Raw genomic sequence first — 22,376 nt, forward strand, 5'->3', positions numbered from 1 at the left:
AATTGGTAGAATAACTTTATTATTTAGCTATATGTAGTCCTCCATATTTTTTCTTTCTAAACAAAATTTAAAGAATAAGGTAGTCAAACGAACAATTTTTTTTTAACTGGTAAAAATGAAAAATGTAAAAAAAAAATTAAAAAACGAGTAATATGATTTTTAAGCATTATTGTGTTTAAATGTAAGTATAGTATTTATATTATCGTCCTTTTTAACCGAATAGTTTGAGTCCTTTATACCAACTACAATTGATGTTAGCTTCAATTTATAATAAACAACTTCTAAGGACATTTACATGTAGATTGCAGACTATATATCCATTTTTAAACGGGAACTAACTTATAGACAAAAATAAGCAATCACACCTAAATTGTAGGAAACTCTCTCTCACAAATCAGCCCACATGATAGATATCTTTGAACCCATATTATATATATATATATATATATATATATATATAAACACGTAATCAGTTAAATGCCGTTTTATAGTAAAACATTGTTCATTGTTAACGTTAAATTTATGAATTGCTTAGCATTTGATATACTGAGAGTGTACGTATATGACGATGTTTTTTTTTTATAAAGTACATGAGATATAATAATTCTGTTCACAGTAAATCTAATACTTTGATATTAGGACATTAATGATACTTATGAAGACTTTGTTTCAACAATTCGTATACATATTACGACAACAAAAACATATATGTACTGTATGAAGTTTTTGCTGTCAACATAAATATGTTGAAATGCATCTATGAATTGGGGACCCATTGCATAAATATGGAACCAATCATCAAATCATATATTCTAAATGTGCTAAACGCTTGCCCTAGCCACGTGTTTATGTAACTTTCCTCTTCTATCTCTCATATACTCTCTCAACTATTTTTTTTATTTTCCTTATCTTTTAAACAATATTGGGCAACTTCCTTATATCAAACACCATAAAAGAACATCTCAAAATTTTAACTCAACCGGAGAGATAGTGAGATCGAGGCAGACTCAAGTCATGAATGATAACGGAACGCAGCGGCAAGCTTCTTTTTGCGATGGTGCTACGGATCAGGACAAGACCGTTATAAGCAAGATAATGCAACGGTTCCGTCCGATCGCACCAAAACCAGTTGTTGGTGAATCTTCCGACGATTCAAAGAGTAGCAGTTTCCTTGGAAGAAACAGAAGACCGAAACGGAAGTATGTTAGGGTTCGGGATAGAAAAAGTAGTGGTGGTAATAATAATAACTCTAGGATACTTGGTAAAAAGAATGGTCGCGATGGTGGGAACAAAAAGACCGATCTACATAAAGAGAGAGATGGTGATGATAGAAGCGATATCGTCACGCTTCAGTTGCTGCCGGAGAAGGATAGAGATCTAGGAAACAATGGAGATCAAGCTAGTGAGTATTGTTCGGATCTGATCAGTGATATGGATCCAAAGAAGAACTTGTATGGTTCTATCATAGGGCTGTCGTCATCTTCAGATCGGAAGATGGTGGAGTCGTGGTTGACGGTGGAGTGTGTGAGTGACACGTGTACTGACTTGGGAGGGTATCACATCCTTGAGCAGTTAGGCCGTATGGATCAGGGAGAGGAGAGAGTGATGAAGATGTTGGAGGTTGACACGTATCCGTGGTTAGTCTCGGATGGGTCAAACCGGGTCTGTTGGGTAAACCAGGCGTACCGGGGGATGATGGGAGCTCGGGACGTGGATGTGATCAGGGTGTTGCTGGTGGTGGCCATGGACCTTATGGAGGAGATAGCATGCATGGTGGAGTTATACGGTGCGGTGACGTGCAGGGTTAGGGTTAAGTATGAGCCGTCCACGTGGAGGAAGATGACGGTACCGTGTGATGTATGGAGGATAAGATCAGGTGGGTTTGCTTGGAGATTGGATGTTGAATCAGCTCTAAGGCTTGGCATTTGACTGAAACAGGAAAGACGAAAGAAATCGAAATAGTATTGACGTTGGTAAGCGACATTACATTTTGAAACCAACATATATATAGATCTATATATACATATGTATCAACATAATTAAACGTGTGTATACGTAGTAGTTAGAGCTAACTTAGAGTTGTGATTAGTTTGCATTAGAGTTGTCTTCGACTCCGGCTTTAGTACTCTTTGTCTGATCAGTACATATCTCTTTTGGAATGAGAAGATATATATGATATTACAATGGTTTTTTTCTTATTACGTGTTCCAAATATATAGGATGTAGTTACTTTGTTGTAGATGTCTTTTCATATAACTGTAGCGTAAATAGTAAAAAATGTTTAGGCGAAAATAAAATGAGGTGTGATTTACAATTATGTATGAGAAATATTCTAAAATACCACATAAGTTGTACGAAAATTATATATGGTTTTAGTAGATACTAATGACAGTTTTATTTTCAAAGTTATTACTTAACACTATAGTATATACTGAAATCACGTTCTAACACTTAACAGATGTTCCAAACTTCCAAAGATAAAGAAAATGTTGATATATCATGGATCCTTTTATACATTTTCTCTATACTGTATATGCTGTAAAAAATATAAAAAAGAAAGTAGTGCATACATCGAGGTTAGTTTCCAAAACGTGCTAGACGTTAAGCGGTCGTTACAAACCCACGTTAGTAAGCAATACCGCTGTTATAAGCTCGAATTTATTTGGTTACCTTACACATCAATATATATTTTTCATCCAATAGTTTTTAGTATACTTTTAGTTCTGAATCAATATTTTAAGTGAAAGGTCCACATTTCAATTTGTTTTTTCCTGTTTATTGTTTAATTACGTGCGTACGTACAGTAGTACAACATATATATATATATATATATATATATAAAGAAATAGAAGAGTGAAGAAATCATAAGTGAACAGATGGCATTTTTTGTTGGAGGAGAGCTCATAGAAAGGGCTGTCTTGGTTGGTCCTTGTCTATAAATAAGGTTCTTTCTTTCTCTTCTTTTAACGACAAAACCCATGATTTATGGACTTAACCTTACAGCTCACACATGCATATAGCCTACATTTCACTGGATGTAAATGTAATACTCTATTAAGTAGTATATTATTTTGTGTTTTTATGTATATGTATGTTTTAATTCACTCGTGCTTATTATATGCAAAAAAATCGAAAATCAAAAGAGAGTCAAATTTCACATGCTGAACATAATTTGGTGTGCATAACACCGAGGATGCAGAACAAAGTGATCGCGATTGAAGAAGATTGAAAAGCACTGGCACCGCAAATAAAATTTATCCACATTTTTAATGTTTTGTAAAAACAATTTGTATTCGTTTCAGGGAAGTTCGATAGTCTAGTGGTGTGATTAGTATTTTTTGTGTGTTTTGAGGTCACGATTTCGATAAACTAGTAAAACATAAACTGATACAAAGTTATACTAACATTGATAAATGTTTTTTTTGTAGCAAATACAGTAATATTAAAAGTGAGCAAATGTGGTTGTTAAAATCATCTCTCTTTCTCTCTCTCTATCATATACTTAGCTCAATCCTAACTTGCCTTGACCTTTAAAGGCTTGGTAGAAACACATCAAACGACACCATGCTATTCATGAATCTGCAAACATAAAAAAAGGGCTCAGTATAGAATCTGTAAGAAGCCAAGTGTGCGGGTCTAACTTTGGGAACCTCTTATTTTTCGCCTATTTTGTATTCATTGTTGAATATATTAACTGTTACTCCAATGTTCAGATCAGGGAATCGAAATATTTTAACCGCCTATTTTCATAATCTTCAATATATAACAATGGAAACGAAAGAAACCTGCTTCACGATCACTTCATATTTAGCGGCTAACTGCTCACTCTAGCTTCTTCTCCTGACTGTCTCACCTGCTTAAGAGCTTTGTATTCTTTCTCAACAGCTTTCGCATTGGTTTACCTGTAACATCATTAAACACACATAAAATTGAAAGACAAATCCAAAACTGGACACATTAAATCGAACAATATCCGCAGTGAACTAGGACTTGGTAATTTCCATCAGTTATCCATCAAGTTGCAAAAGATGTCCTAAATGCATTTAGCTACGTGTTAATCAATAGGACTTAGTAATAATCTAGAATTTCATTAGATACCATTTCATAGACCTCAAGAATGGCAGCCTTTTCCTGGAAAGTTACCATTGCTGATTGCCCAGCTTTCGTTGTTTCCCAAGGTACTACTAGCTTCTTCTCTTCTAAGGTTCCCTGACTCCACATCACGCCAGTGTATACACAAAATTTTATCTTACGACTAGTGCTAGTAGGAACAAAAATATACCTGCAATTTGTCTTGGAGATTGAACAATTTGTGAGCGGAGGTGTGCATTTTCTTGGACAGTTTGCAAAAGATGAAGCTCTGCTTTGGAAATCTGTACAGAGAAATACACATGTCAGGAGCAGAAAACACCTCTCAGATTGAAGCATATGCAAATCGTCTGATTGACAAATGGGATTTGTTTCTTCACCAACTTGATCAAGGTAACTTCAAAATGAACTAAATCACAGAACCCTATTAATAAGTTTAAGGAAGGAGCACTCAACTCAAGATCCTGCTGTTTCTTACCTCGTTATCCATCTGTGTACTCTTCTCTCTCATTTTTTGAAAGGTAGCTCGCAGTGTCATCTGCTGATTCTTCAGTCCTAATATTTTCTGATTGAGTTCTTCAATGTTCGCTTCTAGCTCTTGGACAAACGTTAATAAATCCCTTTCAACGGCTTCATCAAATTCTCCAATCTCCGCATTCAACTGCATGGATAACGCCATTAGAAAAAAAGATAATGGCTACCTATGTGATAGATATTTATCTTGCATTACTTGGGAAAACTTTTGCCTCGCACTGCTTCCGCTGCTCATCAAGGAGAGTCATCTCCTAAGCCTTTGGTCTTACCAGATGAATCTCTGGGGTACATACATAAAGAAGATGCAAAATAATCATGAGAGCATCAATTTTGAATCTCTAGTACAGGAAAGAAAATGTAAAATAATCATGAATGCGCTAAATTATAGAGAAATTGTAAAATCTGGCAAGGAAAAGAGTAATATGTATCCTCATCTTGAATGCTATAACCACTTTTTTCTTTATTTTCTGTTCCTTACTAAACTTTGTGCACATTGCAAACTCCTAAAAGCAAATATTTTTACTATTGCTTCCATCAATATGAACTCATATTTTTACTATTTCTTCTCGAAAGTTGAAACCTGATTAAATAAGGTTTCTTTATATCCTATGCCTTGCTACACCCATATAGAAACTAGAGAGAACTCAGCTAACTTTACTTTTCAGCGGTAAAGAAGAAGGACATACTTGTGTAGACCATACCTCTGTTCGGCCTGCTTCTGAGGCATAACAGATCCTTGTAATACACCATGTCTTGTCTTGTCTTCTAGCATACTTTGCAATAAAAGATTCATATCTTGCATAGAGGTGACATGATGATTTCGATTCTCAAATTACTCCAAATCCTCAAAATCAGCTTGCCCTTTCTCTTCTCTACAATGGATTTGCAAATTCAAAGACACAATTCATCAGAAATTTCCAAATTAAAAATTAGGGTTTTCATAAAGATGAATAATTTAGGACACAATTCGTTTGAATCAGACGAAGTATTTCAAAAATCGATGGTAAAATTGAGTGAAGGAGTTAAGAGAGAGGAACTAGGGTTTTGGAGGAATACATACTCGTTGAGAGCGTTGAGATCGATAAGAAATTCGGAGACGAACTCGGCTGTGTTGTGTGTGGGATTCGATGACAACAGAAGACACAATTCGAAAACGAATTGAAAGAAAAGAGAAGAAGAGAGAGAGAGAGACCTTGTGATTTTCCCGCCTAAGACCACAAGGAAGAAGAAGAGAGAAAGCAAAAGGTCGCAGGGGAGCGTGAGAAAAAAAACAACACACGGAGCTTTTTAAATTAATGGGCCTATATTTAACCGAAAGAAAAGAAACGCTAATTTTCTCCGCCTCTAAAACGCGTTTGCGGTCTGTTTAAATTGCATCGTTTAGGACCGTGCGATTTTGTTCTCCCCCTCTCAGCCTTTATTATGGCTGTTATTTAAAATTAAAAAAATGGGTTGAACAAAATTGGGTTGAATAATATTCAATTCATTTATCTCCAAAATAGTGGCCGAACAAGTTGAATATTTTTTTTTATTATAGGACCGATTTATTTTTCTAACTTTTTAAGTTAAATGGGCTGAATAATTTTTTCCAACCTCTCTACCTTTTCAATGCAAATGGTAAAAATTGATTGAATAAATTTTTTCAACATGTTCAATCTCTCTCCAAATTTTTCTCTTTTTTTTTTTTTTTTTTTTTTTTTTTTTTTTTTTAAATTCTCAAAGCAGAAGAAAAAGTCTTCACGATTCGTGGAGATTGGTTTCAAATTAATCTTAAGGTTAGTAGTATGTATTCAATTTCTCTGAATCGCGTAATCGATTTTAAGATTGATAAGTTTTTTTTTGGTAATCGCGTATATATTTTGTGTTGATCTTTCTAGGGTTCTTGTTTTTGGTTTGATTTAGGCATGAAACTATTATAATCGGTTGGGCTTCGTCTCCTTCGTGATGATTGGTTTCAAATTAAGGTTAGTAGTATGTATTTCAATTTCTCTGTACCGTGAATTCGTTTCTAGGATTGATAAGTTTATTTTGTAATCGCTCTTATGTATGTTGTATTGAATAATCTAGGATTTTATTTTTGGTTTGATTCGAGAACGAATTTACAACAATCGGCTGGGCTTGGTCTCCTTCGTGATTGATTTGGTTAAGGTTCTTCCTCCTCTGATCCTCTTCGTGTTCTTTGTTTTTTTAGGATTTCTAGAATTACTTTACTCACTAATCATTCATATATATATATATATAGGTTGTACTGATCTGATCTAGGGTTGTTTTTTTTCTTCTTACTTTCCTGTTTTTTGGGTTTTGTAGGCTTGACGTTTATATATATGATTATTTGGTGAAGAAGAAACTTCATAATACCGCAAAGTCATTTATGACTGAAGGGAAGATTTCACCTGATCCAGTTGGTATAATAATACTACTTTCTTGTTCCACTTTAATCCTTATTTGATTTTGAGTTTTGTTATGTAATTGTTTTCATGTGCTGTCAATCCAGACTAAGTTATTACCTAACTCTTTGGATTGTTTTTTTTAATGTAGCAATTGATGCACCCGGAGGGTTTCTCTTTGAGTGGTGGTTTGTGTTGTGGGATATCTTCATTGCAAGGACAAATGAGAAACATTCAGAGCCTGCTGCAGCTTATATTTAGGTGCCTTCCTACTAACCATCTCGGAAGATATGCTCTTTTTTTTTTTTTTTTTTTACCCTCTAGTTTCCACTTTAATAATTGACCAGTGGATTTGGAATTTTAGGCACAACAAAGTTAAGCGAAGGAGCAGCAAATGCAAATTCAGCAACTTCAATTGATGCGACAAGCTTATATGCAACATAGAGAACCTAATCACCCTTCTCTTGGGGGTCCAATGAATGTTATTGGTTCTGAAGGGATGATTGGACAGTCAAATGCTAGTGCTTTGACCTGGTTGCTCATTTCCATGGTAATCCTCCTCATCCTGGAAAAATCTTCGTTGACCTGAACCCCATATGTGGGAAGGATGGCCGTATCAACATATGATGTCTCCCTAATGGATTACTTCTCAATTCTCATTTACATTCCCTAGGCAACTCGTAAATAGGTATTGGACGTAGTGATGCGGAGCAAAAGTGATGGTAGCCACTTTTTAGCTCGATCTTCGTAAAAATAGAAGCTTCGCCAATCTGATCCAAGAGGTCGACCAACCGTGGAATCGAAAAATGCTACCAAACAGTAATCTTATTGATGGCACGACTATCAACGCACATCCGCCAAGTACCATCCTTCTTAGGAATCAACAACTCTGGTACATCACACAGACTCAAACTCTCCCGAATATGTCCTTTGCGGAGAAGATCTTCCACTTGTCGTCGAAGTTCTTTGTGCTCGGTAGGACTCATGCAATAATGTGGGCGGTTTAGAAGAGTAGCACCAGGAACAAGATCAATACAATGTTGAATCTCTGAAGAGGAGGCAATCCGGTAGGTAACCCTACTGGGAAGACATCTGTAAACTCTGTGAGAACCGTAGTCAAGACAGACGAAATGGCCGGAGGAGGGGATGAATTGGCAGATGGGGACAACAGTAGTGCAAACGCCAAACTTTCCCGCCGAAGCTCGATCTCAAACAAAGCATGAGAACAAAGCAATGGTGCGTCTCGAACAGGGACTGGCGGGTCTGCCGGTGGTAGCTCCTTGGGCGTAGTAGATAGTGCTGGAACTAGGGACGGCTTGCGAGATGGAAGCAAAACAATATTGTGCGTTTCCCAAATGAACTCATAGCTATTCTTGACACCATCATGGATAATTTTACGATAATACTCCCACAGACGTCCAAGAATGAGGTGACTAACATCCATTTTTGCGATGTCGAAGTAGCAACGATCCTTATAAAAAGGACCAATAGAGAATGGAACAAACGACCTATGAGTAACATGAGTAGCACCACCATCTTGCATCCACGACAAGGTATACGGGGTCAGATGAGCTTCTACTGGTAAATCCAACTTGCGGACAGCAGATTCGGAGACCAAGTTCTGACAACAACTCGAGTCGATGAGGAAGGTACAAATCCAACCATGGTTTGGTACACGTCGAGGGGAATATATTGGTGCAAAACCAGTATGATTCCCGCTGCTGAGGTGTGAGACACATGTGATGAGCAACCAATATTTGCCTTTGTCAGCAGAAGTGAAATGAACTTCATCATCATGAAAGTTGATATCGTCGTCATTGTCGTCAAGGGCTTCTGTATCAGCAAGAAGACCTCGCTTAGGCTGATTGGGACATGCAGTTTGAAGATCGCCGGGTTAAACACAGGTATAACAACGGAGAGCATTATGGAGTGACCGTCGCAAAGCTTGTTTCTCGTTTGGCTTGGTTATCTTGTCAGGGATATGTTCTACTCCATCTTGAGGCTACGATGCACTTGGAGAGGAACTCTGTTCTGTAGACCGAGGTCGAGAAGAGCTATTCAAAGTCAGGCCCAGCTCATGGGGGTCACGAGAGGAGCAAAGGCCAAGGGACCAACCCAAAATTCAGAAAATTTCCTTCTAACCAAGGGGACCAAAAAAAAAAAAAAAAAATTTAGTGTGAAAAGGGTCCAAAATTTTTGGTTCACCTAGGGTCCAAAAAAATATTGAGACGTGACTGTTCCAAGTGGTTGCCTTCAATTTCTGTTCGAAAGAAGTGGCTCACCGATGGGCTTCGGAGACTGTAGCCGGATCAAATTGCGACAATGCGTTCTGCAGCTGCTGACGAATACCCCCAATGAAGCGAGACACCAGCTGAATATCACTATCATAGATCTTTGTGCGTGTTAAAAGGAGATGAATTTCTTTAGAGTAATCATCAACTAATCTGGAGCCTTGTTTCAGATTCTGCAAACGAGTGAAGATGGTACGTTCATAGTTGTGCGTAAGGAAGGTTGTCTTCAGTTTCTGTTTCAATTTTTCCAAGAAATTAATCAGAGCTTTCCCAATACGAGACCTGGTTGTTTTGAGTTGTTGCCACCAAGAGGTTGCATGACTACGAAAACGGGTAGCAACCAACGGTACTCGACGATAATCAGGCACTTTCTTGAAATCCCAGATTTCTTTGACAGTCACTATCCAATCAGAGGAGAGAGTCACCACGAATGCCTTAGTGAAATTCAGGTAATTCAATTTTGAATCCTGTTTCCCAACAGCAGAGGACGCCAATTGTCAGCTTCAACAATACAGTTTTCATGGGCCACCTGTAATTGTTGATTTGGATTTTCAGCAGCGGGAGCAAGTTGAAGTTGTGGTTGTTGTTGATTTGGTGCAGGGGTGTCGGTTCCCTTAATAGCTTGAACGATCAGGGCTCCCAGCTCTCGAAGAAAATCATAGCAGCATTTGGTTAATCTATCACCTTGTGTTTTTGTTTCTTTTGCAGATGCCTTTGACACTGAGCAGCTTTTGCATTGTGCTGAGACTCTTAAGAGCGGGCTACCTTATCAAGTTCCAATCTACAACTTTAAGACCCATCAACGTAGATCTGATACTTTTTGTCAGGTGCATACTCTTGTTTCTTAAAGAGTATATGCGTTGTAACTCTCGATCGTAACGTACGGTGAACTTGGATAATGACTGAATCACGCACAAGAGCACTTTCCTTAAAGAGTATTTTGACCCTTATCAAAAGCCTTGGGTTACACAAAATCTATCGCAGGATACGACAATCAAAGTTTCTCTCTTGTTCTAGGCTAAGATACAAGAGAAACAAATAGAATTTTTCTAGTGTTTGTTTTTGTGTTATCACAAGAGATTCGCTCGACCTCTCTCTCTTCTCGTGATCTCTCCTCTGTTTTTTTATGCAACAAAACAGAGTGTATTTATATATATGTCCGACGGTTGTTTACGAATGTTTGCAACCATTCATTTAATAACCACAAACCAAAAGTCACAATGGTTTATTAATATAACCGTTGATACACTTAAATTACCAACATTCCTCCCCCATTTAAGTGTAAAATTTGATTCACGACATTAGTAACACATAAACCAAACTCATGCATCAATATAAATATCGTAACGATTGAATTTATATCTTAGTGACATTACACATTTCAAATGCCCGAGAATTAGGATGTCCTATGTATTGAATCCTTTCAACTCATTTTGGACACTTGAAGATAATACACACATGAATTTTCACACTATTCTAAGTGTTTATACTTGACACTGTTATAAGCCATGTGTCCCTATCCATTCATGAGCATATAGGAAGCTAAGTCCAAGCTTCTTGATGCGGCTCCACTTCATGCTCATATAGGTAGATCTTTTAATCTTGCACCTGCAAATGCAATTTTTCAAAAGATCTATTAAGAAGAGAACTTCAACCTAATCCTTTCTTGCATGTTCAAGCACTTACTTTGGGATGATATACAACAAGTGCTTCAATCTTTAACTGTAAGCTTTCCACATTGAATTCAGCCTCTAACGTTGTATTAGATGGGAATTGGGTATCCCACAATTAAAAATTTCAAATGGACTTTAAACCCATCCCTCTAGCCGACTTGATCACCAAGTCTCTAGCTAACCCTTTAGTCAAGTGATCAGCTAGATTTTGCTCAGACCGAACAAACTGTATGGTAATATCCCCATGAGTGATCAGCTCACGTATCATGCTATGTCTAACACCTAGGTGTCGTGACTTACCATTATACACTTGGCTATAAGCTCTAGCCAAAGTGGCTTTACTATCACAATGTGTAAAAATTGGTGATACCGGTCTCGGCCACAATGGAATCTCATAGACTAAGTTTCTTAGCCAATCTGCCTCTTTGCTGGCAGCTGCTAACGCTATGAACTCTGATTCCATAGTCGAACTTGTAATACAAGTTTGTTTCCTAGAAGCCCAAGAAATCACACCTCCTCCAAGCAAGAACACCCAACCACTTGTAGAAGAGTTACTTTCTAAGCTGGAGTTCCAACTTGCATCGGAATATCCTTCTAAGACCGAAGGAAATCCAACATAAGACAAACCATAATTTATGGTTCCTTTCAAGTACTTAAGCACCCATCTTATAGCTTGCCAATGGTGAGTATTAGGGTTACTAGTATATCTACTCAACTTTCCTACCGCATAAGCTATATCCGATCTAGTACTTGTCATGGCATACATTAAACAGCCAATCAGTTGTGAGAATTCGAGTTGTGAAATTGCTTTTTTTGTATTAGGCATAAGCTTCACACTTGCATCCATGGGAGTGCTCACAGGAGAACATTTCTCATAATTGAACCTCTTAAGCACCTTTTCAATGTAATGAGACTGAGATAAACATAGGCCTTTGTTCTCACGCTTGATTTGAATTCCAAGAATCACTTCCGCCTCCCCCATGTCTTTCATGGCAAAATTTGATGACAAGAACTCTTTTGCAAGTTCTACTTGTCTTAAGTCAGTACCAAAGATCAACATGTCATCAACATATAAGCAAATGATTACTCCATTACCGGAATCATCAAATTTTCTATATAAGCGCTTGTCTGCTTGATTCAACTTGAATCCATTTGATAAGATAGCCTCATCAAATCTTTGATGCCACTGTTTAGGTGCTTGCTTCAGCCCATATAATGACTTTATTAACTTTCACACCTTTTGCTCATTTCCGGGCATAACAAACCCTTCAGGTTGCTTCATATAGACTTCTTCTTCCAAAACACCATTCAAGAACGCTGTTTTAACATCCATTTGGTGGATCACAAGATCATTAATAGCAGCCAAAGCAATTAACAATGTTATAGAAGATATTCTAGCAACATGAGCATAGGTATCAAAATAATCGATACCTTTTTTTTGTCTAAAGCCTTGGATTACCAATCTAGCCTTAAACTTATCAATTGTTCCATCGACTTTCATCTTCTTTTTGGAGATCCACTTGCAGCCTAAAGGCTTGCAACCAGGTGGGAGATCAGTTAGGATCCATGTATTATTCTCTACGATGAAGTCTATCTCATCGTTTACCGCTTCTTTCCAAAATGCAACTTCTATAGACTGCATAGCCTCATCAAACGTTCTAGGGTCCTCATCAACATGATAACAATATAAATATTGATATTCAACCTCATCTCTTGATCCTTCAACTAAATAAAGCTGAAAATCAGGACCAAAAGATTTTTCAATTCTTCCTCGCTTGCTCTTGCGGAGCATAGGTGACGCATTAGAAGGAATGAGTGTGTCACCTCCTTCTTTTGTTCCACTTGAATTAGGAACAAAATTCTTTGGTCTAGGTATTGATGAAAAACGTGTCTCATCAAATATTGCATCTCTTGACTCAATCACGGTGTTAACCGATATAGAATCATTAGGTTCTATGACATAGAACCGATAAGCCTTGGAATGCTCAGCATATCCAATAAAGATGCAATCAATACCTCTTTCTCCCAAAGTTTTAATCTTTGGTTGGGGTAGTCTAACAACCGCCCTACAGCCCCAAACTCGAAGATAATTCAAGTTTGGTTTCTTTTTGTATCGAAGCTCATATGGGGTAATCTTGTTCCTTTTGTTAGGAACCCTATTTAATAAATAGCAAGCCGTTAACATGGCTTCACCCCAAAATCCGTTACTTAATCCTGAGTAAGATAACATGGAATTAACCATTTCTTTTAGGACTCTATTTTTCCTCTCAGATACACCATTTTGTTGTGGTGTATATGGAGCCGTAGTCTCATGAATAATTCCCACAGACTAAAAATAAACAGGATCATAATACTCTCCACCTCTATCGGTGCGTAACTTCTTAATCAAGTCATTATGTTGTAATTCAACCTCGGTTTAATAAACCTTGAACTTATGCAGGGCTTCATCTTTAGCATGTAATAAATAAACATAACAGAACCGAGTATGATCATCTATGAACGTGATGAAATACTTTTTGTTCCCTAAAGATGGTGTAGCATGCAAATCACATAGATCACTATGTACAAGTTCTTGCACCTTAGAATTCTTTTCAATACTCTTAAAAGGTTTTCTAACTATCTTAGTCAACATACACGTACTACACTTCTCTAAATTTATGTCAAAATTAGGAATCAATCCTTCTTTAGACATATCAATCATTCTTTTATAGTGCACATGACCTAATCTTAAATGCCATAGAGAAGAATCATTTTTGCTAGAACATGCCATGTAAATAGAACTCACAACTTTATTAATATTAAGCATAAACATGCCATTACAAAAATATCCAAATCCAACAAAGACACCAGCTTTAGATAAAACATACTTATCCGACTCATACACTTGTTTATAACCACACTTATTTAAAACACTACCAGAGACTAAGTTCTTCCTAATTCCAGGTACATGAAGTACATTATTGAGATCAATAGATTTCTCGGAACTGAACTCCAACACCACTTTTCCACGGCCTAGGATAGGAGCGGTTGACTCGTTGCCCATATGAAGTACAGAGCCATATTGAACTAGTTCATATGTCTTGAACCAGCCACGATCATTGCAAACATGTGTAGTTGCACCAGTCAATCCACCACGTCACTCCATCATCTGCATATAAAATGCCTCAGAAATGTTTGATACATAATACACATGTGAATGTGAATCATTTACAAGATTCTGACCTTGATGAGTGATTTGGCCTTGGTCCTTAGACCCTTGCCCTGAACGGTTTTGTCCCATTCTGTTCTTATCCTTTGCAGCTCGACAATCACGTCTAAAGTGACCCGGCATGTTACAGAACCAACAAACGCTCTTAAGCTTTTTGTTAGGTCCACCGTAAGTGTTGTCATTAAAGGGACGTTTCTTCCCCTTATTCTTCATCTTAGAACTCCCACCTTCCTCCATCATATTGATTGAAGAAGGTTCAGCCTCTTTGGGTTTTCCACCCTCTTGCACCCTTAGAGATTCCTCTATGCGCAAATGGCTACCAAGTTGTACTAGAGACAACTCTTCCTTCTTGTGTTTTAACATGCGCCTAAAATCCTTCCATGAAGGCGGCAACTTGTCGATGATACTCGAAACTGAGATGGATTCATCCATCTTCATGTTATGTTGAGCGAATTGCCCTAGGATGCGAAGCAATTCATTGTATTGCTCCATAACAGGCCTTGAATCAGACATCTTGTAATTATTAAAATTACTAACAAGGATCTTCTTACTAGAAGCATCCTCAGCCATGTACTTTGATTCCAACGCATCCCACAGTTTCTTTGCGGATTCGACATTTTGATAGACATCTAAGAGAGGATCAGACATACCGTTAAGAATGTGGCCACGGCATATGTAGTCATCGTTCTCCCACTTAAGTTGCTTCCTTGTCTCCTCCACAGACTCATTCTCAGCATTCTCCGTCACGGTAGGCATTGGCATGCTTAGAACATACACCACATTGAGTGTGGTGAGAAGGAAATGCATCTTCTTCTGCCATCTTCGAAAGTCCACTCCCAAACTTATCCAACTTGCCAAACTTTGAAGTCATCTCACGCACTGATGCACTCGTCATAGTTCACCAGAAAATACTCTTTAAGAATGTTGTATATGCGGTGTAACTCTCGATCATAACGTACGGTGAACTTGGATAATGACTGAATCGCGCACAAGAGCACTTTCCTTAAAGAGTATTTTGACCCTTATTAAAAGCCTTGGGTTACACAAAATCTCTCGCAGGATACGACAATCAAAGTTTCTCTTTTGTTCTAGGCTAAGGTACAAGAGAAACAAATAGAATTTTTCTAGTGTTTGTTTTTGTGTTATCACAAGAGATTCGCTCGACCTCTCTCTCTTCTCGTGATCTCTCCTCTGTTTTTTTATGCAACAAAACAGAGTGTATTTATATATATGTCCGACGGTTGTTTACGAATGTTTGCAACCATTCATTTAATAACCACAAACCAAAAGTCACAATGGTTTATTAATATAACCGTTGATACACTTAAATTACCAACACTATTAGCCTAAATTTATTTGACTAGAGAGTAGAGAGACACTAGAGGAACTTGTATATCTCGTCTCTAAAGATACACAAGCTTGTGCCATTAATATTTGTTTCTCTTATGATTTATGAATCTCTTCAGTCGAACTATTTTTGGAAGAGACATTAGTTTTCTGATTACTAGATGTTAGTTCACGCTACGCGTGAGTTCTTATATAATCGTTATTTTATTTGGAAAATAATATAAAATAATATGTTATTATTATTTTGTTTTTCGGTATATATCAAAATTTAAAGACTACGTAATATGAATTTAACTAATGTAAAGAAATAAAATTTTCTTTTGATGATAATATATTTAGTGTAATTAAGTCATACTGTATCTTACATGCCATATGCCATATGCCATATATTTTTGTAGTTGTAGTGAGAATATTTATTTATAAGATTTCAAGGGATGCAAGTTACATTTCTAAAATAATTTTATTAGAAGAGTTACAATTATAATTTATATTTTATAGTGTGAATGAAAAAAATAGTCAATTTGTAATTAATGTAATTTCAGTTACAATTTAGTAGTAAAGTATGGATTTAAAGTATATAAAGATTAATGTACATTATTATATTTTTATTTAATTAAAAATAAATATTATTTTTTAGAAATTAAATGCTAAATGGACAAATAAGGAGAGAGTGAAACCTTATAAAATCATATGAAATGCAATAAAAATCCTTAATATTAATTTAATTTCTAGTCTCTTTTATATTCACCTTAATTTAAGCTATATTGCTAAGTTAGATTCTAATGATTTCCTTTTAGTAGTAAAATTTTGGAAATGAAATATCAATTTTTTTTTACTATTTGAGAGTTACAAAAGTGCAATTAAGTGCATACTTATACATTTTTAACATGTTCTATTATATTAAATTAAATTCATTGAGAACACTACTATGATATTATTATGGGAGTTACAAACAAACTTTTATACTTTTCCAACTCCTAAAATTAAAACCCATTTAATTTAAAAGTGAGTGTTGGTGGGTCCATAATTTGATTCAAAAGTATAATATGTTATACATTAATCATTTAAAAGGAATAGGAACATTTAATTCTCAAATAAACTTGATTTTTTGTTGAATCCAACATATCTGAATTTAAATTTTACTATGGAAATTTTAAAAATAACTATGAATAGATTAGAAAGGCAAGAAATATTTCATTTTAATATAAAATAAAATAAAAATTGAAAACAATGTTAAATATGTATAATACTTTCTAAATTAAAATATAAAATCAAACTTTTACAACACATATGAAATATAACAACATTTGATATTGGTGGGAGAGGAGGAAAGAATGATTACATATAAGATGATAATCCAAATAGATAATGGAGATGAATTTTTAAAAATAAGAACAATAAAAAATACATATCATGTAGTCTCTAAAATTAAAATTTAGCATTAAAAAATTACAATGATATTTTATTTGTTTTTTTTTGTAACCCATACAACAAAATAAAAAATTGAAAAAAAAAATGAACAATGATTTGAGGTATTATGAAAGAGAATGAGAGAAGTGGAAGAGAATGAGAGAATGTGAAAATAAAAAAGTAAAAGAATGCCAATATGAGAGAGTGAGAGAATGAGAGAATGCTTATTTATATGATAAGAATTGATGTAATGGTTCCAGATTGGCTAATATCCTCTCTTTGTAATGACATTTCCTAAAGCAATATAATTTGATTTGAGTAAAAAAAATGATAAGAATTGATGTGAAAATTATGGTGTTACAATAATAATTTATTGTGTTTGAATAAAATTGAATGGTTGAATATGATTAATGCATAATTTATTTTATTTTCAGTTATAATTTTATTTTAGTGTCTGAGTTAAATGTATTGTGTTAATTAGGTCTTAAATATTGTTTAAGGCAATTAAACAATTTAAAATCAAATTAAAAAAATTAGAAAATATTCAATGAGAATCAACCAATAAGGAGAGACCAAAATCTTACTTTTATATACTATATGATTTTAAGAAATTACTAAATTTTCTGTCTTAGATTAAAAAAACACAAACAACTAAAATTTTCCTAGAAAAGAAAGTTTAAGAGAGAGATGGCGATCGCTAAGGCGATTTTCCCGACGGTTAAACTCTGGTTCTGGTTTCTCAAGCACGTTCTTTTTGAGACGGTTAATGTCAGTTTTGCCGGCGTCGTGGGGCAGTATACACTCTGCGATTGCGTGGCGGTTATCTCCACGAAGTGCCCTCTGCTTTGTGATGTTCATGGAACGGTTATCCATAGAGACTTTTTCTATAAAAGCCGATCGAAAGATGTTCAAATTCTTCACAACCCAATACCAATTTCAACTTCTATCATCTTTCCCTATCGCTTTTACTGTGTTCTTGTCCAAATGGCTGATGATCTGCGAAGAGCGGTCCAAGATATCAACTTGGGGGCTGATGATGCTCCTATTGCAATTCCGGCAGATGTTGTAGCCAATGCGGCGGCGGAGAATCGTTTTATTCTCATGGGTCGTCTTGTCATGCCTCGTCGCCAAAACATCCATTCCATCATTGCTTCAATGCCACGAATTTGGGGTCAGGCTGGTCTGATACACGGGCGTATTGTGGGTGGAAACCAGTTTCAATTCATCTTCCCCACTGAAGGAGAAATGGAATTGGTACTCCGTCGAGGGCCCTGGGCCTTTAATGATCGAATGCTGGTGATACAACGATGGTACCCGAATGATAATCCACCCCTCATCGATTTCATCCCCTTCTGGGTGCAGATTCGTGGAATCCCTTTTCAGTTTCTCAACAGAGAAGTTATCAGCCATATCGGTCGTTCTATTGGTAACCTCTTGGATGTCGATTACGACGCTGAAGCTGCTGCTCGTGTGGAGTTTGTACATGTCCAGATACATTGGGATATTCACCTTCCTCTCCGTTTCCAGAGACAGATACAATTCCAAGATGGTGTCAACATCCTCCTACGCTTTCGCTTTGAAAGGCTTCGTGGCTTTTGTGAAGTTTGTGGTATGCTAACTCATGATACCGGTGCTTGCATTCTTCAGAATGGTGGTGAGGAGCAGTTTGATGACCCTGATGATGAGGAAGAATTACCACCACTTGCTGACCACCAGAACAGAGGTGTCATCATCCGAGAAATTGTTGAAGAAGAGCAGCCAAGAGCAGAGCATGGGGAAAATCTGATTCCTGCTAACCAGAACCAGGAAGAAGCTATGATTGAAGATATCCCCCATCCTGAAGTCTTGCCAATCCCTGAGGTTCAGAATGACGCTATGGACATTCCCGATACACTTACCCTGGCAGACATGAAGGCTCGTGGCAAGCGTAAGAGAGATGACCAGGCAGATCAGTCGGACAGAGCTGAATGTTCAAAGGTAATGAACTGCGAAGAGGACAACAACTACGGAGGAGTATCTTCTCCCAACGGACGTGAAGGAGGCGCGGTGGGCCCTGAACCACCACTTCCCCCATGAGGACAACAGCTTGGAACTGTAGAGGACTAGGCAATGACCTCGCAGTTCGACGTCTTAAGGAGATAAAGAAAAACTATTCTCCAGACATCATATGCCTAATGGAAACAAAACAAGGAGACGATGCGGTTAGATCAGTATGTGTGGAACTAGGTTATGATAGAGTTGTAACAGTTCCCCCTGTAGGCTTAAGTGGTGGCATTTCTCTCTTTTGGAATAGTAGTATCTCTGTTTCAGTTCTTTTCCAATCCTCAAATCTTGTAGACACTTATGTTAAAATCAATGGATTTGGTTTCTACTTATCTTGTGTTTATGGTAATCCAAATCCATCTCTTAGACACTTGGTTTGGGAAAGATTGGAAAGAATAGCAGTAAATAGAACCGGTCCTTGGATGGCTATAGGGGATTTCAATGAGATTAATGGTAACCATGAAAAGAGAGGAGGCCCTCAACGGCCTGAAAGTTCCTTTGCTGAGTTTCGGAACATGATCCAAGTCTGTGATTTTCATGATCTGAAATATCATGGAGACCCCTTTTCATGGACAGGAAAACGCCACACTCATGATGTTGCTTGTTGCCTAGATAGAACAATGGCTAACAATGAATGGCTAGCTCAATTTCCAGCCTCCCATGTAGAGTTTTTGGAGCTCATAGAAACTGATCATAGGCCAGTCATAACCACCATTTCCAATGATTTCAATCCGCGGGTAGGTCAGTTTTATTATAATAGTCGACTTTCAAACAGAGACGGGTTCAGTGAAGCAGTAAATCGAGGATGGAACCGCACAACACCGGGGAACATTACAAACATGAGTACTCGTCTGCGTGAATGCAGGAAAGCAATCTCTTACTGGAAACGAAACAACAGGTCTAACACCCGTGAGGAAATCAATGTTTTGAAGAATTTGATTGATAAGGCTCATACCAATGGTTCTTCCACGCATCATATCCGAAACCTACGACACAACTTGAGTTGTGCTTATGATGACGAAGAGGAGTTTTGGCGAATAAAAAGTCGTAAAGAGTGGATGACATCTGGTGACCGAAACACTAAATACTTCTTTGCCACGGCTAAGAGTCATACTGCTAGGAATAAGTTATTCTCCATTCTTGATGATGAAGGTCAGGAGCATCGAGGCGATTCACATATTGGTTCTGTTGTACAGACGTATTTCACCAATCTTTTCAAAAGTGAATTGTCTCCTCAAAACAACCACTTTCATGTTTTCCATGATTTCCAAACAAGAGTAACTTCGGAGATAAACCAAGACTTGACAAAACCGGTATCAGAAGATGAGATTAAGAGTGCAGTTTTCTCTATAGGTGCAACTAAAGCCCCTGGTCCCGATGGGTTCACTGGTGCTTTCTTTCAACAATATTGGGACACGACCAAAGATGCAATCACTCTTGAAGTCCAAAGTTTTTTTAATGAGGGGTCTTTTGATAAAGATTTAAATCACACCAACATCTGCTTGATCCCAAAGGTAGAAGGAGCCAGACATATGAGTGAATTCAGACCGATTGCCCTCTGTAATGTTAGTTACAAGATTATATCAAAAATCCTGGTCTCAAGACTGAAGAAACATCTTAACAAGATAATATCTGAAGAACAAGTGGCCTTCATACCTGGTAGAGTCATCACAGACAATATTCTTATCGCATATGAGTTGATTCATGCTCTCAAGGTTAAACGTCGTTGTGCAAACTCCTTTATGGCGATCAAAACAGATATTACTAAAGCCTACGATAGATTGGAGTGGGATTTCCTGCAAGAAACAATGTTCAGGTTTGGTTTTGATGCTAAGTGGGTTCAGTGGATCATGACTTGCGTACGAACTCCAACCTTCTCTGTTAATATCAATGGTAACCCTCAAGGTTTCATTGAACCGGAAAGAGGTATACGACAAGGAGATCCCCTATCTCCATATTTGTTCATACTCTGCGCTGAAGTCTTAAGCCACTTAATGAAGAGAGCAGAGAGACTGGGAGAGATTCAAGGAATAAAAATCAGCAACGCAAGCCCTCCAATCACTCACCTCCTTTTCGCGGACGATTCTTTGTTCTTCTGCCAAGCTAATATGAGCTCATGTATGGCTATCAAGGAAATACGCACTCAATACAAGCGTGCATCAGGTCAACAAGTGAATGTCAGAAAATCAGCTCTAACTTTTGGAAAATGGGTAAGTGAGCCAACCAGAACTCAGCTCAGAAGGTTTTTACAAATTCACAATGAAGGTGGCTGTGGAAAATACTTGGGGCTCCCAGAACAGTTTGGACGAAAGAAAGTCGAACTCTTCCAATACATCATTGAAAATGTTAAAGGCAAAACAAAGGGTTGGAACAACAAGTTTCTCTCCCAAGGTGGTAAGGAGATTCTGCTTAAAGCCATAGCAATGGCAATGCCTGTTTTTACTATGAACTGTTTCAAACTACCAAAAGGAATTTGTGAAGAGATAGAGAAGATTATTGCACATTACTGGTGGAACACCCAACAGGATCAGCAACTCACTGGGTGGCATGGGATCGTATGAAATATATGAAAAAAGAAGGAGGGCTTGGATTCAGAGATATTGAAATGTTTAATGACGCCTTATTAGCAAAGCAGGCGTGGAGAATCTTTCATAATCCAGACAGTTTACTAGCACGTATTCTGCGAGGAAGGTATTTCGCAAACTCTGACATTATAGAGGCTAATAGTGGCACACAACCATCATTTGGTTGGCGTTCAATCCTTGTTGGTAGAGATTTACTGAGGAAAGGGCTATGATACACTGTTGGGGATGGAGTTAATTTACGTACTTGGACAGACCCCTGGTTAATCACTCATCCTCCAAGACCACCCAGAAAAGCCCCAAACCACCAATCAGATGATATTCCTACTGTTGACAATCTCCTACTCCCGGACAAAAGCGGCTGGAATGAAAGGCTTGTCCGAGAAAGGATCCACACAGATGATATAGCCTTGGTCCTCTCCATTAAAACTAGCAGATGGCAGCACAATAACTACTTGGGGTGGCATTACAATGACAATGGTTTATACACGGTGAAATCGGGATATTGGCTTGCAACACACCACCCGGATCATATTCTCCATGCACGACCGCCAGATGGTGATCCCCAAATCAAGAATGAGATATGGAAAACACGAACCCCTCCAAAATTCAAACACTTTTTATGGCGCTTGCTCTCAAACGCCTTAGCGACAGGAGCTGAACTTGATCGAAGACACATCTCCTCGAATGTGTACTGTAAAAGATGCATAACAGGGATTGAGACGACATACCATCTTTTCTTCACTTGCTTTCACGCACAGCAAATTTGGCGTGGTTCAAACGTCCCAATTGGCTGCCTCCTTGATCCTGCA

At 37.3% G+C, this 22,376-nt stretch overlaps 3 protein-coding genes across 7 annotated transcripts; 2 read left to right on the forward strand and 1 right to left on the reverse strand.

The window, feature by feature from the left end:
- Positions 1-930: 930 nt before the first annotated feature.
- On the forward strand, positions 931-2,196 carry LOC104732733 (uncharacterized). Its single transcript, XM_010452315.2, has one exon. The coding sequence runs from the start codon at positions 1,015-1,017 to the stop codon at positions 1,927-1,929; it is 915 nt and encodes a 304-aa protein (XP_010450617.1). The 5' UTR covers positions 931-1,014; the 3' UTR covers positions 1,930-2,196.
- A 1,189-nt stretch (positions 2,197-3,385) lies between these two features.
- On the reverse strand, positions 3,386-5,905 carry LOC104732734 (kinetochore protein NUF2 homolog). 5 transcript variants are annotated; one of them, XM_087477958.1, is made up of 8 exons: positions 5,684-5,902; positions 5,325-5,495; positions 4,820-4,903; positions 4,568-4,750; positions 4,283-4,373; positions 4,099-4,199; positions 3,786-3,902; positions 3,386-3,579 (listed from the first exon to the last, which is right to left on the reverse strand). In XM_087477958.1, the coding sequence occupies exons 3-7, from the start codon at positions 4,856-4,858 to the stop codon at positions 3,879-3,881; spliced, it is 438 nt and encodes a 145-aa protein (XP_087334084.1). In that variant the 5' UTR covers positions 4,859-4,903; positions 5,325-5,495; positions 5,684-5,902; the 3' UTR covers positions 3,386-3,579; positions 3,786-3,878. The 5 variants fall into 5 exon arrangements, with proteins under 5 accessions (XP_087334084.1, XP_087334085.1, XP_087334088.1 ...); XM_087477959.1 differs by having other exon boundaries at positions 5,310-5,495; XM_087477962.1 differs by having other exon boundaries at positions 4,099-4,373; positions 5,310-5,495; positions 5,684-5,905.
- An 11,991-nt stretch (positions 5,906-17,896) lies between these two features.
- Positions 17,897-19,015, forward strand: LOC147933302 (uncharacterized). Its single transcript, XM_087477392.1, has one exon. It carries the CDS (start codon positions 17,924-17,926, stop codon positions 19,013-19,015), a length of 1,092 nt encoding a protein of 363 aa, XP_087333518.1. The 5' UTR covers positions 17,897-17,923.
- The last annotated feature ends 3,361 nt before the right edge of the window (positions 19,016-22,376 follow it).

This window comes from Camelina sativa, chromosome 12 (genome assembly GCF_030686135.1).
Source record: "Camelina sativa cultivar CO46 ecotype springtype chromosome 12, ASM3068613v1".
NCBI lineage: Eukaryota > Viridiplantae > Streptophyta > Magnoliopsida > Brassicales > Brassicaceae > Camelina > Camelina sativa.

Coding starts and splice junctions, on each gene's coding strand:
- LOC147933302 (XM_087477392.1), top strand. CDS start 17,924: ATGGCTGATGATCTGCGAAGAGCGGTCCAAGATATCAACTTGGGGGCT.
- LOC104732733 (XM_010452315.2), top strand. CDS start 1,015: ATGAATGATAACGGAACGCAGCGGCAAGCTTCTTTTTGCGATGGTGCT.
- LOC104732734 (XM_087477958.1), bottom strand. CDS start 4,858: ATGAGCAGCGGAAGCAGTGCGAGGCAAAAGTTTTCCCAA. Junction 4,751..4,819: donor CGAGGCAAAAGTTTTCCCAA/GTAATGCAAGAT, acceptor TTATCCATGCAG/TTGAATGCGGAGATTGGAGA. Junction 4,374..4,567: donor GTACACAGATGGATAACGAG/GTAAGAAACAGC, acceptor TTCTCTGTACAG/ATTTCCAAAGCAGAGCTTCA.